At 39.6% G+C, this 18662-nt stretch overlaps 1 protein-coding gene across 1 annotated transcript in view; it reads left to right on the top strand.

The window, feature by feature from the left end:
- The window catches only part of c7b (complement component 7b), a gene marked incomplete at its 5' end in the record, with an annotated part of 29077 nt that extends 11307 nt beyond the window's left edge, over positions 1 to 17770 (top strand). Inside the window, 11 exons of the mRNA XM_079581175.1 lie at positions 306 to 549; positions 1342 to 1455; positions 3079 to 3245; positions 4632 to 4860; positions 4975 to 5146; positions 7241 to 7328; positions 14046 to 14178; positions 14242 to 14433; positions 15596 to 15692; positions 15770 to 15939; positions 17495 to 17770. Coding sequence (XP_079437301.1) covers positions 306 to 549; positions 1342 to 1455; positions 3079 to 3245; positions 4632 to 4860; positions 4975 to 5146; positions 7241 to 7328; positions 14046 to 14178; positions 14242 to 14433; positions 15596 to 15692; positions 15770 to 15939; positions 17495 to 17676 — 1788 coding nt within the window. The 3' untranslated portion in view covers positions 17677 to 17770. The remainder of the gene's footprint in view (positions 1 to 305; positions 550 to 1341; positions 1456 to 3078; positions 3246 to 4631; positions 4861 to 4974; positions 5147 to 7240; positions 7329 to 14045; positions 14179 to 14241; positions 14434 to 15595; positions 15693 to 15769; positions 15940 to 17494) is intronic.
- Between the last annotated feature and the right edge of the window lie 892 nt (positions 17771 to 18662).

The raw sequence follows: 18662 nt of genomic DNA, 5'->3' as shown, positions 1-18662 counted from the left end.
AAGTACTGGCACTAAAGCTCGACCGATATGAGTTTTTCTAAGACCGATGCTGATTTTTGAGGATTTATATTGGCCAATGCCGATATACTAGGCTGATATTTTCAACTGATATTTTTCCAAATGTCTGGTCTATAATCCTGTAAAAACATAAATAGCCTACGCTCCGGCAGTGGCCTATTTTATTGTATTACTTTCGGTGCTTCAATCATAGCATGCTGCCATTAGCATTAGCATTAGTATTAGCACTTCTGAACCCAGACTTAACTTGTACATGTCCAGGTCTAACTGTCCCGTTGTGTCGACAGGCGCACAGACTCATCATCCTGAAGAACCGTGTGCTGCTGGGACAGTTTCAGAACTCCGCCCCCGCATACCTCAGGCTGTCGGAGAGCTTTTGGCGCGCTCTGGCCGCCCTCCCTCTCACCTACGACTACGCGTCCTACCGCCAGCTCCTGCACACCTACGGGACGCACTACCTGTCCGGGGGGGCTTTGGGCGGAGAGTACAGCGCGTTACTGCAGCTCACCAAGCACGCCATGGAGTCCACGAGTAAGAGCCACGCGCACTTACTTGGTGCTCTGCAAATTTGACAAAAAATACAAAAAAATGACAAAAAATTGATAAAAATTTGACAAAAAAAAATACAAAAAATTGAAAAAAAAATGGCAAAAATGTGACAAAATGTGACAAAAAAATGTGATAAAAATGTGACAAAAAAATGTGATAAAAATTTGACAAAAAAAATACAAACATTTGACAAAAAAATGACAAAAATGTGACAAAATGTGACAAAAAAATGATTAAAAATTGACAAAAAAATACAAAAAATTGACAAAAAATGGCAAGAATGTGACAAAATGTGACAAAAAAAAAAGTGATAAAAAATTGACAAAAAAAAATACAAAAAATTGACAAAAAAATACAAAAAAATGACAAAAATTGGATAAAAAATTGACAAAAAAAAATGGCAAAAATGTGACAAAAAATGTGATAAAAAATGTGATAAAAATTTGACAAAAAAAATACACAAATTTGACAAAAAAAATGACAAAAATGTGACAAAATGTGACAAAAAAATGTGATAAAAAATTGACAAAAAAATACAAAAAAATGACAAAAAATTGATAAAAAATTGACAAAAAAATGGACAAAAAATGGACAAAAAATTGACAAAAAATGGACAAAAAATTGACAAAAAATTGACAAAAAATTGACAAAAAATGACAAAAATGTGAAAAAAATGTGATAAAAATTTGAAAAAAAATACCAAAAATTTACAAAAAATGACAAAAAAAAGACTTTTTTTTTTACTGGAGAACTGAGGAAAGTTTTGTTTTGCAGGTACCACAGACATCGAGTACCAGAGGTGTTGGAGAAAAGTGAAGCGGCGTCTGTTCAGGAAGAAGGTGACGGTGACGTGCAAACGGCTAACGCAGGCTCTGGCATCCAATGACGGTGAGTGGACACTTTGCCTCTCATGTTCAATCACGATTTCTTTCATACGTTAATCTTGAATTAAGATTACAAGAGACCAAGATGTAGGCCCACAGCACCAGGTTAGTGCCCTGACCTGGATACATATAATAATGGTGTTAAACTTCCATTTACAGTCAATTCCATTTATAATCAGAAACAAACAAAGAAGTAAATGAATACACTACAAAAAGTAAATATCAAGCATTGGCTTAAATGACTTGAATTGAGGAAATGTATCTTGTTTTGAGCGGTTTTCACTCATTTAGACACTTTTCCTGATCGGACCAAGTTTGCTTTGCTTGTTTGAGGACATTTCAGACCAGTTCTAGGGTAAATCTCGCTTGAAACAAGAAAGTAAAATTGCCAATGAGATAAGACCAATTTTCTTACCCCATTGGCAAAGAAAATGACCTGAAATAAGGACGAAATGCATCGAAACGAGTCAGAAACATCTCACTTAACTAGTCAAAACAACTAAAATTTGGATTATTATGCTCAAATTGAGATGTTTATTCTGATCTAGTTAAATGCTTTTTGCAGAGTAGTACTTTACTGAAGTAGAGTTTTTGAGGATCTGTATTATACGTGCCTTTCAGTCATGTGACTTTTGTTGTTATGGTGGCCATTTTGAATACCAAAGTAGAATTATGCTCAACTAAAACATGTAACAATATCTATACTCAGGATATAAAAAATAGACAACTGATTGTACTCGTAATCATTGCTCAAGAAGGTAACAGTTAAAAAACGACCCCAGAGATGCACATTTATCAGTGTTTAACCAGTAGCATGCTCAAGGCGTCAGCATGCTACTGGTTAGCATTTAGCTATTTTTTTTTTTTTTGTGATTTTAAGAGAAGTTCTATTTTATTTAATACTTTTTATGGCTTGTAAGTAATAAATAATGTGTTTTGGAGCAATATGTTAATAGAGCATTTAGCTTCAACGGCTCAGCTCTGACCTCTCCAAGAGAAAGCCCTGAACCACACTCCAAACTTGTAGCCTTGGATACAACATGTGACAGAGGTCAGAGGTCAGAGCTGTTACTGTAGTATTTCCTCAGTGTTCATAGATCTGAGCCACACATGTGTTTATGTGTTGAAACCATCGGCAGCTGATTGATGACAGTTGCTAACCGGTAGCATGCTAACATCTTGAGCATGACACTGACTCAGACTGTTGACATGACAAACTGTAAAAATCATAGAGAAAGGTTTTGTGATGTGTTAATTTAGTCTTTTTAATTGTTATCTTCTTGAGCAATGATTACAAGTACATAAAAATGCCTTTAATTTGTCTTTAATTTTCAAAAGAGATATAGTTATACGTTGTAGTACTGCATAATTCTACTTCGGTATTCAAAATGGCCGAAGTAGATGTCATTGCATGTATACTTTGGAGCATTTTTGTTGAAAACTTTTACTCCACTCCATTTGAAAGATAAACATAATGCCTTCTACTCCACTACCTTTTCTTTCTTCAGTAAAAAAGTACATTTGGCCATGTATTTGAAGACTGCGTTTGAAAGACAAGACTAATCCAACCATTCAGTCACATTATTCGAGGTTCTTGAGCAGGTTTGTGCTTGCGGATGTGTTGCAGGGTTCGAGCGCAGCAGCATGCCCATCAAGGTGAACATAGCTGGGGGGGACGTGTCTCTGATCGCGGCCTTGTCAGTCCTGGACCTGGAGAACCCCGAGCGGAACGGAGAACATTACGACAACTGGGCCGCGTCCGTGCAGGACTTCCCTGACATCATCGAGCCCAAGGTACAGCCCTCCACAAGTTCATCTTTATCGGGTGACCAGGTGTCTTCATTTCCCCAGACCCTCATGTTTAGACCCAAAAAATCAGTGGAATTTTGACCTTCCAAATTGTAGACAGACAAGGACTATACAGAGTTAAAATTCTGTATTTTCCTCCATCTCTAGTTCCAGCAATGTCCTAATGTGTAGAATGAGCCCAGACCTGTTCACCACAACTGCCTCTAAAATCCTGCACTGTCACTCAAAAAATCGGGTCTGAATTGCCGTCATGCACAAGCTTAATATGGAAGGTGCAGTTACACATATAACCTGAGGCGGCAGTATTGAGTATAAAATAGCGAACTTGCATCTAGCCCCTTTAAACCCTTAACTCCCACCTGAACCGAACACATTTTCTCCAGTTTGGCTTTACCCCAAAAAATGACAAAAATTTGACAAACTTTGACAAAAAAATGTGATAAAAATTTGACAAAAAATTACAAAAAAATGACAAAAATGTGACAAAATGTGACAAAACATTACAAAAAAATGATAAAAATTTGACAAAAAATGACAAAAAATTCACAGACTTTGACAAAAAAAAATGATAAAAATTTGACTAAAAAATACAAAAAATGACAAAAAATGACAAAAATGGACAAAAAAATGACAAAAATGTGACAAAATGTGACAAAAAATGAAAAAAAATTGATAAAAATTTGACAAAAAATGACAAAAATTTCACAAACTTTGACAAAAAAAATTGATAAAAATTTGACAAAAAAAATACAAAAAATGACAAAAAAATGACAAAAATTTGATACAAATTTGACAAAAAAAGACAAAAAATTGACCAAAAATTGACAAAAAAATGACAAAAATGTGATAAAAATTTGACAAAAAAATACAAAAATTTGACAAAAAAATGACAAAAAAAGGTAAAAATGTGATAAAAAATTGACAAAAAAATGACAATAAAGTTACAAAAATGAGTTGAATACCCAACAAAAAAATGATGGAAAAAAAAATCTGATGACGTGAGGTTCAGGCGGGAGTTAAGAGGTTAAGAACCTCTGAGCCTTTAGACACGCCCCCTCCACACGCTGTCTGTGGCATCAGTGGGGAGGGGGTTCTGCTGAGGAGCAGTGGTTGGTTACTCGGCTGGTGACGAAAGCTCGGAGGCGTCTCCAGGAGGTGGGGGCGTTCCTAGGAGGACTCAGGCAAACCTATCCCTAAAATGGCCGCCATCAGAGTTTTTACAGATTACTCAAAAATACGTGAATGTGCCAAGGCAACACTTCAGGCATGTTTTTAATGAGGGAGTGACATAATGACATGATGTAAAGCTTGAAAAAGTCAATTTTGCATAATACCCCCCCTTTAACGTCTTCTTTACCCTCTGGTGTGCAGCTGCGCCCCCTGTACGATCTGGTGAAGGAGGTGCCGTGCTCCGGTTTGAAGAAGTGGTATTTGCGGCGGGCCACGGAGCAGTACCTCTCAGAGCAGGACCCCTGTCAATGCAGACCCTGTCAGAACAACGGCGCCCCCCTGCTCTCGGGGGCGCAGTGCACCTGCGTGTGCCGGCCCGGGACGTCCGGGGCTGCCTGCGAGAAGGGGGCCGTCATCGGAGAACAGCCTGGTGAGACGGGACGGGACACGGGGATGAAAGCAGGACTAAACCAGGACGAAACCAGGGCTAATGTTTTCCATCAGGACACGTATCTCGCCTCATGTCTTCTGTCCTCTGTCCCAGGACTGGTGAATGGAGGTTGGAGCTGCTGGTCGCCATGGAGACCCTGTTCTGGGGGTCACAAGACTCGCTCCCGTAGCTGCAATAACCCCGCTCCCAGCCAAGGGGGGGCCCAGTGTAGCGGGCTCGGCCTGGAGCGGCAGCCGTGTGAGGAGCCAGACCTGCACTACCTCAGGTCAGTCTGCCCCCTCTCACTCAGAGAGGGAAGCATGGGTTTGGGGCTGATCAAATTAGTCGAAATATGTAATTATGTGGCTAAGGCTTCAGCCCTCGCAGAACTTCTAGTTTAAGTTTGATTTTAAGGAGTTCACTGTGTTTATTTAACCTCTTAACTCCCACCTGAACATGTTTTCACCTGTTCTAAAAGCTTCTTCAAAATAGCGAAACAAATAAGGATGTAAATTGACAAAAGTGACAAAAATCCAGCAAAAAAAAAGACAAAAATCCAGCAAAAAAGTGACAAAAATCCAGCAAAAAAGTGACAAAAATACAGCAAAAAAGTGACAAAAATACAGCAAAAAAGTGACAAAAATCCAGCAAAAAAGTTAAAAAAAATCCAGCAAAAAAGTGACAAAAATCCAGCAAAAAATGACAAAAATCCAGCAAAAAAGTGACAAAAATCCAGCAAAAAATGACAAAAATCCAGCAAAAAAGTGAAAAAAAATCCAGCAAAAAAGTGACAAAAATCCAGCAAAAAAGTGACAAAAATCCAGCAAAAAATGACAAAAATCCAGCAAAAAAGTGAAAAAAAATCCAGCAAAAAAGTGACAAAAATCCAGCAAAAAAATGACAAAAATCCAGCAAAAAAAGTGACAAAAATCCAGCAAAAAAATGACAAAAATCCAGCAAAAAAGTGACAAAAATCCAGCAAAAAAAAGACAAAAATCCAGCAAAAAATGACAAAAATCCAGCAAAAAAGTGACAAAAATCCAGCAAAAAATGACAAAAATCCAGCAAAAAAGTGACAAAAATCCAGCAAAAAAGTGACAAAAATCCAGCAAAAAAATGACAAAAATCCAGCAAAAAAGTGACAAAAATCCAGCAAAAAAATGACAAAAATCCAGCAAAAAAGTGACAAAAATCCAGCAAAAAAAAGACAAAAATCCAGCAAAAAAGCGACAAAAATCCAGCAAAAAAGTGACAAAAATCCAGCAAAAAAGCGACAAAAATCCAGCAAAAAAATGACAAAAATCCAGCAAAAAAGCGACAAAAATCCAGCAAAAAAAAGACAAAAATCCAGCAAAAAAGCAACAAAAATCCAGCAAATAAGTGACAAAAATCCAGCAAAAAAGTGACAAAAATCCAGTAAAAAAGCGACAAAAATCCAGTAAAAAAAGGGGCCAAAAATCCTGCAAAAAAGTGACAAAAATCCAGCCAAAAAAAAGACAAAAATTCTGCAAAAAAACGGCAAAAAAGTAACAAAAAAAGTGACAAAAATCCAACAAAAAGCAACAAAAATCCAGCAAAAAAGCGACAAAAATCCAACATAAAGCAACAAAAATCCAGCAAAAAAGCGTCAAAAATTCAGCCAAAAAAGCGACAAAAATCCAGCCAAAAAAAAGACAAAAATTCTGCAAAAAAACAGCAAAAAAGCAACAAAAAAAGTGACAATAATCCAGCAAAAAAGCGACAAAACAGCAACAAAAAAAGTGACAATAATCCAACAAAAAGTGATAATAATCCAGCAAAAAAGCGACAAAAATTCAGCCAAAAAAGCGACAAAAATCCAGCAAAAAAGTAACAAAAGTGCTATAAAAAAGTGGCAAAAACACATAAGGGAAATAAAAAGTGACGACAATGGCAAAGAGGAGAGAATGCATTTGGTTTTGGCGGGTGGTAAGAGGTTAAAGCTGCCCAAAGCTATTACATTTTTACCGGCCCGGAATTGTTGCATTGCCACATTGCATCACTAGATTCACCACCTTCGAAACAGCGAGTTAACTTTACAAGCAGAAGCAGAGACGAGCTCCGCCCCCCAGCTCACCCCGACACACCTGCCCCCGCACCACGTAAACACAAATACATACATCAAAAATAAGTGGAGATGTTTGAAGAGGCAGAAGCAGCAACAGTTAGTCAGAGTTTAGCATTATGAAAGAGGTTTACAAAAGACAGTGAACTGATAAACATCTGATAAAAATCATTATAGCACGGTCCAATATCTACTGGGAGCTCCTGATGATGTTTTTGATAAGAGAACAACATTTGTACCATATTAAAAAACTCAAAAAAGTTGATTTTGTATTAAAAACTCCCTTCTGTGTGGCAGGTTGATGGAGCCTCAGTGTTTGGGCCTGTCGGTGCCTCCTCCCAAAACATGCCCGTCCCCTCCCCCCCTGAGCAACGGCTTTGTACGGGTCAGTATCACACACCTACACCACTTTCGCTCTAGATTACTGTAATGAATATGAGAAAAAAAAATGTATTGCAAATTTTACGTTTTCATAAAAAATAAGACCTTTTATGCATAAAAAATGACAAAAATTGGGGAGAGCTTCCGGTGACGCCATGTTGGTAGCAGCTTGAGGGACGCGCTCCGTCCAAAATTTGATCATTTCCTAACAAAACCAACATAAGACTCGGTGATTTTTCAACAAATTCGACATGTCGCTGACTAGAGGCAAAGGACAATCTAAACAGGACTCAACTAAGGAAAAAGGCGACAACCTGAAGCAGCTAACTCTGATGCAAACGCAGAGTGGACAAGCGGATGCTAGCATGCGTGATTCCGAAGCTAAAATACTAGCAGAGCTCGAGAAAATGAGGAAAGACAACCAGGATGGACACACTCAGACCCAGCTATCTTTAACGCGGCTGGAGATGTCCTTCGGTGAATTAAAAGGGGATCTTGCTGAACTTCAAAAGAGAACCACAGAGGCGGAGGACCGTATTAGCGCAAATGAAGACACGGCTAGGCGCCATGAACGGGCCCTCCGCTACCTACTGCACCGAGAAATGGATTTGAATGCACGATGTGAAGATATGCAAAATCGCCTAAGACGAAATAACCTGAGAATTTATCAAGTGACCGAAGAAAGCGAGGGAAGAGATGTTAAGCTTTTTGTTCATGATCTGCTTAAATCTGTTCTTCGACTTCCCCCTGAACTTAACATCGTCATTGAAAGAGCACACAGAGCGCTCACTGCCAAGCCCAAGAACCCCGAGGCAGCCCCTCGCTCGCTTGTCGTTAGGTTTTTGGACTTCTCAGTAAAAGAAATCATACTACGACAGGCCTGGGAGCAGAAAAAAGTCATGTACGAAGGAAAACAGATCTACTTTGACCACGACTTCTCTCCCGAGCTGCAGAAGAAAAGAGCGCTGGTGCGTGATGTTGTAAAGCAGCTGAAGATGAAGAGCATCAGGGCAAAGTGTGTTTTCCCCGCACAGCTCAGAGTTTTTATCGAGGATGGCGTGAAAACCTACCCGACTCTGACAGACGCTGTGCCGGTACTTGAGAAGCTGGGGGTGCACGCCCGAGTGGACGAGAGGGAGCGACTGGAGACGGAGCTGTGCCGGGACGGGTGGAGTACAGCGGGAAGGAGAGCCAACGGAGGCCCAGCGACACTCCCCAACGCCGAAATCAAAGCTTTTTTCAACACCGAGAACTAATTTATACCTTCGCCGAGTCCAGCTATCTAGGTATACCAGTTTGAGTTAGGAGAAGAAGAGTGAAGATTTCCAACATGGACGAGACGTGTGACCCACCAGGTGGAGGGCCATCTTTCCGCATCCAAGTCGCACATGAATCGCTCTGGGAGCGACAGCGACACCGCACACGCCGTGTGTTTCCCCGCGGAGGACCAGTCACCAGCCTCCGTCCAAGATACACCGGGGACTGGGTCATTCAGGTTTGAGAACTACGTAAAAGAACTACATTCGACCCAGTCGGGTATGTGGAAGCCTACTTTGTTCAATTTGTTCGCTATGTGTTCATTTGCAAATGTTTTTTTTGTCCTGAGACTTCTGTTGGGCCATTCTACTGTTATTTTTGGTAAAGATTCTTATTATTGTGATTTATTTTTGAGTCAAGACAGGATTATTGTTGCTAAATACCGTACAACATAACAACAGATGGATAATCTAATATGTATTACTTATAATGTTAAAGGCTTAGGTAGTCCAATTAAAAGGAAAAAAGTGCTGAATCAATTGAAAAAACTTAACTGTGCCATAGCAATGCTCCAAGAAACGCATTTGTCAGACAAGGAGCACGAGAAGCTGAGGAGAGAGTGGATAGACCAGCAATACAGCTCCTCACATCAAAGTGGGAGGAAAAGAGGAGTTGCTATTCTTTTCAACAAATCAGTATATTTTTGCCATGAGAAAACTTTCAGTGACAAAGAGGGGAGATTTCTGATGGTGATTGGATGTGTAGGGGGCATTAAAATGACTTTAGTAAATTTATATGCTCCAAATGAGGACTGTCCTAAATTCTTTAAAAATATTGCTTCATTGATAGCAGACAAAGCAGAAGGGATTATTCTTATAGGGGGAGATTTTAACTGTGTTCTGAGAGCATCTGTTGATAGGCTCCCTGCTGACTTTGGTCCAAGGTCCAGGAAGTCTCTAACTCTTTGTGCACTGATGGATGAGTTGGGTTTGATAGATGTTTGGCGTCACTTGCATCCCAAGGAAAAAGACTTTACCTTTTTTTCACATGTACACTGTAGTCACTCAAGATTAGATATGTTTTTGATGCCTGGTGCAGATTGCTATAGAGTGACCCAGTGTACTATTGAAGCAATTACTATATCAGACCATGCTCCGGTCTCTTTGACGTTAAAGTTGAATCCAAATAATAAATTTAGATACTGGAGAGCAAATGTATCTATTCTAAATAACGAAGTGATTCAACAACAAATTAGAAAAGTGTTATTAGAGTATATTCAATTTAATGACAATGAGACTGTGAGTCCATCAGTATTATGGGAGGGAGCCAAATGTGTCCTAAGGGGAAACATTATTGCAATTTCATCAAGATTAAAGCAAGAGAGGCTTGCAGAACAATTGGGATTGGAAAAGAAAATTAGACAATTTGAGAAAGAATACCAAAAAGTACAAAATAATGACACACTTAGCATATTGAAGGAAAATAGGCAGAGATTAAATGACTTATTGACTTATAAAGCAGAGGGGCAGCTTCGATTCACAAATCAAAAGTATTACGAATTTGGTAACCGTGCAAGCAAACTGCTAGCATTTCAGCTGCGAAAAGCACAATCAAGTAGAGCTGTCCATAGAATCAAGTGTCCAAATTCTGGGGAAATGCTATCACAACCCAAGGATGTGGCAAAGGCGTTTGCCACATACTACCAAGAATTGTACAAGGAAGATTGCTGTCAAAATAAGGGGGGAAAAACAGAGGACTTTTTCAACTCGATATGTCTTACCAAATTGACTGAGGAGGAAGCAGACCTACTGACAGGCCCAATTACAAGAGAGGAAATTAAAAACAGTATTCTAAAACTAAAAAATAACAAATCTCCAGGAGTGGATGGCCTCCCAGGAGAATATTATAAAATATTTGAAAAAGAGCTTACTCCGCTTTTGGATAAAGTTTATAATTATGCACTTTCAGAGGGTGATCCTCCTCAGTCATGGTCTGAAGCTATTATTAGTGTCATTCATAAAGATGGTAAGGACCCTACTGTGTGCTCGTCTTATCGCCCCATCAGCCTCCTCTGTGTTGATCTAAAGATACTGACTGCCATCATTGCAAACAGATTACAAAGACATATAAGAAAACTGGTAAAGCCAGATCAGACTGGTTTTATCACCCATAGACAGGGGACTGATAATGTTCGAAGAGCTTTAAACCTTCAAATACTGGCACAGAGAAGGAACACCCCATCAATGCTTCTCAGCTTGGATGCTGAGAAGGCGTTTGATCGGGTGGACTGGGGCTTTCTACAACAGACATTGAGGCATATGGGCTTCAATGAGAAGTTTATAAAATGGGTCCAAACTTTTTATAAAAATCCAAGGTCACGTGTAAGGGTTAACGGGCATTGCTCAAATTTTTTTCCACTGGGGCGCGGCACTAGGCAGGGTGAAGTTCTTTCGCCCTCACTGTTTGCTTTGAGTATAGAGCCGTTAGCCGAACTGATTAGATCCAATCCTCTCATACAGGGAATAAGAGACGATTCAAATGTTCAGCATAAATTATCACTTTTTGCAGACGATATTTTATTGTTTCTGGAAAATCCTATCACCTCTGTTCCAGCCTTGCTCCACAGTCTTAAGGAGTATAGTTTGATATCAGGATACAAAATCAATACAAACAAATCCGAGGCCTTAATGATTGTTGGGGCTTGGCCGTTGCAGTTGGATAATCTTGTCTCATTCAGACACTCCAAGCAGGGATTCAGATATCTTGGAGTAATTCTTACCCCCAAGACTACGCAGTTGTTTTCATCAAACTATGATAAATTGATAAAGGAAATCAAAACTGATTTAAACAGATGGGATTTACTACCGCTTTCTCTTTTGGGTAGAATAGAATGTATAAGAATGAATATTCTTCCTAGATTATTATTCCTATTCCAAAACCTCCCTGTTGGTATACCACAATCCACTTTCAAATTTCTAGATAAATTAACATCAAAATTTATTTGGCAAAATAAAAGACCAAGAGTGCGCCTTAAAATTTTAAGGTCTCCTAAAGAAAATGGGGGCTTGAATTTGCCTAATTTCAAATTGTACTATTGGGCTGCCCAATTAAAAGCTGTGGTGGCATGGATCATTCGTGATCCGGAGTCACAGTGGGTCTCTATGGAAGAATATTCGATGCCGGGGGTCTCTCTCTCCCAATTTCCATTTCTAAGCCATCGATCTCAGAAAAAAATTAAAATTACAAATTTATGGGTCAATGATACATTAAAGATTTGGAATAAGGTCCAAAAGCAGTTGAAGGGAAGGATTGTTTTGTCTCGGGCGATGACTATTAATGGAAATATAGAGTTCCTTCCCTCCTTATCAGACAGCAGCGGCTTTCGGGGATGGGCTGAGAGAGGTCTCCTCACATTGAATCAATTGTTTGACGGAAATGTAATTAAAACCTTTGCCCAATTAAGAGCAAAATTCAAGTTACCCTCAAGTGATTTATATAAGTATTTACAAATAAGGAGCTATGTAACAAAACATAAGGATTGGGAACTGATCAGAAGAGAGCCCACAAATATAGAGAAACATTTTATTAATTTGATCGAAAACGGTGGTGTTATGAAAAAACAAGTGTCCTTGATGTACAAAAAATTGTTGATTGAAATGTCAGATAACACGCAACACATAAAACAGCAATGGGAAATGGAGCTGAATGTTACCTTGGATGATGATGTTTGGGTTGACATTTGCTCTGGCTGTCATAGGGGTGTGGGCAGTCAGGTCTGGAAGGAGTTTGATTGGAAGACGAAAACCAGATTTTTCAGGACTCCGTTAAAGTCATTCCACGCCAAGAGTATCATGAGTGACAAATGCTGGAGGAACTGTGGATTTGTTGGTGATCAAACTCACATCTTTTGGGACTGTCCCACCGTACAAAGCTTTTGGAAGGATATTAAGGACATTTTGGAAAATTTATTAAAAGTAGAAATTCCTTTAGACTGCCAAATATTTCTACTTGACATTTTTCCAGACAATCTCTCTCAAGACCAAGCATTTCTTCTCCACCTCCTCTTAATGACGGCAAGGAAAATGATAACGATCTGTTGGCTAAAACCTGAGCCACCTACAGTCACGCAATGGATACAAAAAACAAGACAAGTTTATTTAATGGAGCGGTTGACAGCACAATTGCAATTGAAGACCCCAGTTTTTGAGAGAAGATGGGGACCTGTTATTGACTTTCTGATATAGGTCACAAGTCTAGTCTTGAACTCTGTCACTGATTGTAAATAATGTATGAAGCCCAGTCTCAGGACAATGTTCATGTTATATTTGTGTGTTAACACAATAAAGTTCAAAAAAAAAAAAAAAAATGACAAAAATTTCCCAGATTTTTGGCGACAAAATGGATCGAGCCAGGTTTAAATTCATGGTGTTATTTTGACTTTTCAAGAGAGGATTTTGAATATCTTAGTTTCTAGTTTTCAAATAAGCTGTATTAGAAGAAGAAGAAGAAGAAGAAGAAGAAGAAGAAGAAGAAGAAGAAGAAGAAGAAGAAGAAGAAGAAGAAGAAGAAGAAGAAGAAGAACTTTATTTATATAGCGCCTTTCACAGACATATGGTCACAAAGCGCTTTACATGAGACAATTGGTGGAAATTGTGGAAACATTAGTGGAAAAATCGGTAAAAATGTATACCGTAAATTCTCTAATACCGGCCTGTATTCCATTAGAGGCCGGGTCTCTAACAGTGGCCGGGTCTCTAACAGAGGCAAATTCGCAGCTGGCGGAGGCAAATTAAAGCCGGTCTCTAAAACAGGCCGGGGCTTTTATTAGAAACTAGAGCAGTAGAAATATTCCCCATGTTATGAATTTGTCTCATACTGGTGTAGATGAAAACTCACGTGCAGGAAGTAACAAACGGGAACCCGGGCCGAGGGGGGACGCTGCGGAGGAGCTGATCCCAGCGTAACTTTGACACAGATTTAGCCACTTTTCAAACCTCCTGTGACTATTTGTAGAAACAGGGAAAGCAGCAAATGTTGTTTGACCCTCCAGGGTTTTAATAAAGTCTCCATCGCGTCTTCAAAGCACGTCCAGCTGCTCCGTGTGCAGGTCAGTCCCGCCTCAAAATAACTCCTCCCATCAGCGCGAGCGTCTCGTCTTCTCTCGGGTCAGTCTCATGATCGATCACAAACACAAACGCTCCGTCTAAACTCGCCTTTTACACAAGATAACAACAAATAATCCGGTCCGCGGTAAAAACGAAACAGAAACCTGCAGTGACACTGATGTCAAAGCTCCGCTAACAGCAACGAAACACTTCCTGTTGTCCCGACAAAATAAAAGGCGTCAATGTTCCAGCCGCTGGGAGAGGGTTTGAAATGTTAATTAATAAATGAACCTAATATTTTAGGTGCAAATGGACACAAATCTCGTTTTTTTGATGACTTGTTTTTGTGCGATGTTCAGGACGCCAAAGACGTGTACCTGGTGGGGGACCGGGTGCAGTTCTCCTGCATACACGGATATCACCTCCAGGGCGGCGCTCTGTCCACGTGCACTGAGCAGCAGACGTGGAGCACAGGGAGCCGGCGCTGTGAAGGTCAGACTCACACTCTCAGCTCATTGTAAGATTGTAAGATTGTGATACAAATATTCCCCTCAGCTTCTCTGTGTGCGGCTCCTGAGCTCCTGCCCGACGTCAAAGCCACGCCTGTGAAAGCGGTGTATGAGATGGGGGAGAGCGTGTCCCTGTCCTGTCCCGCGGGCCGGGTGTTGGACGGGGACGTGTCTCAGAGCATGTGCAGCTCCAGCCTGCAGTGGTCCCCGGCTCCCGAGGAGACCAGCTGCAAACCGGGTACGTTTACCCTATTTAGCCAAACAAAAATGACCCCATAGCGAATACAGCATTTGCCTGATCCCCACAGTGAAGTAAATATGGATGAAACAAGTTAGATCAGATCAAGGCAGGGCCGGATTTAAGTAAAATGGGCCCCGGGGCTAAAGTTTTTTCAGGGCCCCCCATAACCAATCAATATTTAATTATACAGCACCTTAACAACACACTGTATGTCGGATTTCTCTTGCTCTACAATGAAGGATAAATGAATGAGTTTTTTATTTTTATTTGAACATGCAGAAGTAACTTCTTAAACACAGTACTAGTTTTAAAAAAAAAATGATGCTCCGTGACCCTTGCCGAAAAGAACCTTTGCTACTGCCAGACTGGTGGGGGGACTCATTTAAAAGGGGGGGTCTGGGGGTCCTCCCACAGAGATCTTTTTTATTTTAATAGGGCATTTTGGTGCATTTTCATGTATTTTAGCATGACCAATAAGAACATATTTTTTCAACTTGATGAAAATGGCTCAGACCTTGATTAGAACTGGTTTAGTCCTGGTTTATTTTCGGGTAAAAAAAAAACATCTGATAAATGTGAGGGAGTCTGCAAAGAGAGGGAAGTGCAGTAAATTAGAATAACTGCCTTGTATAAAATGTCTCTCTCAAAATGGCTGTAGTGAATGTCTTGAAATAGGCCTCTGTCTCTTTAAGAACCTCTGACTCTTTCCGACACGCCCCCTCCACACGCTGTCTGTGGCATCAGTGGGGAGGGGGTTCTGCTGAGGAGCAGTGGTTGGTTACTCGGCTGGTGACGAAAGCTCGGAGGCGTCTCCAGGAGGTGGGGGCGTTCCTAGGAGGACTCAGGCAAAGCTATCCCTAAAATGGCCGCCATCAGAGTTTTTACAGATGACTCAAAAATACGTGAATGTGCCAAGGCAACACTTCAGGCATGTTTTTAATGAGGGAGTGACAGAATAACATGATGGAAAGCTTGAAAAAGTCGGTTTTGCATAATACAGCCCTCTTTAACTTTGTAAAAGGAGTGAAACAGCGCCCCCAATTTGACGCTAGTGGCCAAAGAGTGTACTGCAAAACTCTCAAAAAACTGAGTACAGGATTTGAATGATCAGACAAATCCCTGAAAGCTGAATGACCTTTGCCCTCTGATGTTCCCTCAGCCCCCACAGCCCGCCCGCTGCCCTCTGGCCTGCTCTGTGCCCCGTGGGAGAGCGTGGGGCGCAGAGGCTGTGTGTGCAAGATGCCCTCTCAGTGCCAGTAAGTCCACACATAACCCCCTACACCTGAAGTTCCAGTGATTTTTTTTAATGCTTTGCGATCTTGTGCACCTTTAGGCCGTCCCTGCGACTGTGTGCAGACCTGGGAGTGTTCAAGCGCGCTCTGGGGGTCTGCCAGTTGGGGGCGTTGCGCTGTTTGGGCCGAGGATTGACGCTGCTCTCGGATGAGCAGTGTGCATGGGAGGAGCCGTCCTGTGGGGACTGTGAGCCCGGGACCAAGTGTGACGGTTAGTACCATCTTTCTGTGGACAAGCACCAACACTCACCCGAACAGAGGCATGTGTGTCGTCATCACTAACAGCTAATCTGAAGGCTGCAGACTCCAGATCTGTGATGCTACTATATGCTATAAATGTGTAAGATCCAGTATTGGCCATAAATTTGAATATACAGGTCATATATCAATCTCTTTAACCCCTTAACTCCCACCTGAACCGAGCACATTTTGTCCAGTTTGGCTTTACCCCAATCCAAAAGCTTCTGGGAAAAAAGGTGTGAAAATAGCGACAGAACTGAGATGAAAACAATGATGGAAATGTGACAAAAAAGTGACGAAAAATTGATGAAAAAGTGGCAAAAAATGACCCCCCAAAAAATGACAAAAATGGGACAAAAAAATGACAAAAATGGGACAAAATGGGACGAAAAATGACAAAAATGGGACAAAAAAATACAAAAATGTGACAAAAAATGACCAAAAATGACAAAAATTTGATAAGAAAATGACCGAAAAATGACAAAAATGGGACAAAAAATGACCCCCAAAAAAATACAAAAATGGGACAAAATGTGACAAAAAATGACAAAAAATTGATAAGAAATTGACAAAAAAATGACAAAAATGGGACAAAAAATGACCAAAAAAAATGACAAAAATGGGACAAAATGGGACGAAAAAATGACGAAAAAATGACAAAAAGTTGACAAAAAATTACAAAAATTTGATAAAAAATTGACAAAAAAATGACAAAAATGTGACAAAAAATGACCCCAAAAAAATTACAAAAATGTGACAAAATGGGACGAAAAAATGACCAAAAAATGTGACAAAAATGTGACAAAAAATGACCCTAAAAAACTTACAAAAATGGGACAAAATGGGACGAAAAATGACAAAAATGGGACAAAAATGTGATAAAAAATTACAAAAATTTGATAAGAAATTGACCAAAAAATGACAAAAAATGGGACAAAAAATGACGAAAAAAGACAAAAATGTGTCAAAAAATGACAAAAATGTAACAAAAAATGACCCCCCAAAAAATACAAAAATGTGATGAACCGCGACCCGGCCCCGGATAAAGCGGAAGAAAATGAATGGATGGATGGATGGATGGATGATGAAAAATGTACCAAAAAAAGTACCAAAAAATGACAAAAAAGTTACAAAAATGAGTTGAATACCCAACAAAAAAATCATGGGAAAAAAAATCTGATGACGTGAGGAAAAAGATCCTCTCGGTTCAGGCGGGAGTTAAGAGGTGAAATCAAATCGCATTGTGTAGGTGGTTGTTGAGACGTGTGGGTCGACATTCATCGTGCTCCGCCATTGCTGTACATCCATATCGCCGCTAGTCTCCCATTGAAAAGCATTGGAGTTATGAACATGCCTCGTCATAGCATAGCATAAACGGGGAGGAGTGAGCAGAAGCCGTCCGTTTATATATACAGTCTATGAGATTAACACAGCATAATGAAAATCACATAAATGTATTTGCACCCGGCAACGGTGTTCAAGGGTTACTAGTAAAGCCTAACTTTTGCCTCACTTTTTCTCCTCAGCATCCTCAGATAAATGCATTTGCCAGAAAGTGTCTGACTGCCCCCCAGGCTCCGCCCTCTTATGTGCCCGATTTGGCGACAGCGATGTCAACGCGACGATCAGCGAGTGTGAGGCCGGGGCCCGCAGGTGCGCTGGAGAATCGGTCAGCGTTATCGCCATAGAAGCCTGCCCTGATCAGTGAGGGAGGGGGGAAGATGTACATAGTCAAAACATTGATGTAAATATGTATATATGGACTTGGAAATACTGGACAATAAATATGTTATTGATAATCATCTGTGTCATCATTTTTTATTCTGCTAATGATTTAAGCACATATGAGGCGAGACTATCCATGTTGTAACAGATAGAGCCACCATTGTCAAAACTACCAACACCATGTTTAGGCCGAAATAATGCTATGGCTAATGGCTAGAAAGAGCTGGACTGAAGGAGGGAGAGATCTTTTCTTTTTTCAGGTCCTATAGCCCAGTGTTTCCCAACTGAGGGTACCCTTGGGGGTACTAGAACACTGAGTTGGGGTACTTGGACTGATTTCAGATTTTAAAAAGGTTAAACTGAGTATTATTTCAATTTTACTTTTTACTTAAGTTTTAACCTCTTAACTCCCGCCTGAACCGAGAGGATCTTTTTCCTCACGTCATCAGATTTTTTTTACATCATTTTTTTGTTGGATATTCAACTCATTTTTGTAACTTTTTCGTCCATTTTTTATCACATTTTTTAGGTAATTTTTTTGTAATTTTTTGTCCTTTTTTTGTGAAATTTTTATCACATGTTTTTGGTAATTTTTGGTAATTTTTTAGTGAAATTTTTATCACATTTTTGTTATTTTTATGTCACATTTTGTCACATTTTTGGGGTCATTTTTTGTCACATTTTTTTTCCATTTTTTCATTCAATTATTTATCAATTTTTTGTAATTTTTTTTTATACATTTTTGTATTTTTTTGTCACATTTTCATCAGATTTTTGTAATTTTTTGTTCATTTTTTGTGACATTTTTGTCATTTTTTCGTCAATTTTTAAGCAAATTTTTTTTGTAATTTTTTGTCAAATTTTTGTAATTTTTTGTCAAATTTTTATCATATTTTTGTCATATTTTTGTAATTTTTGTGTAATTTTTTCATCACATTTTCATCACATTTTCATCACATTTTGTCACAT

Source organism: Gobius niger, assembly GCF_951799975.1.
Source record: "Gobius niger genome assembly, chromosome: 22".
Classification (NCBI taxonomy): Eukaryota; Metazoa; Chordata; class Actinopteri; order Gobiiformes; family Gobiidae; genus Gobius; species Gobius niger.
This window is presented reverse-complemented; position numbering and strand designations above follow the sequence as displayed.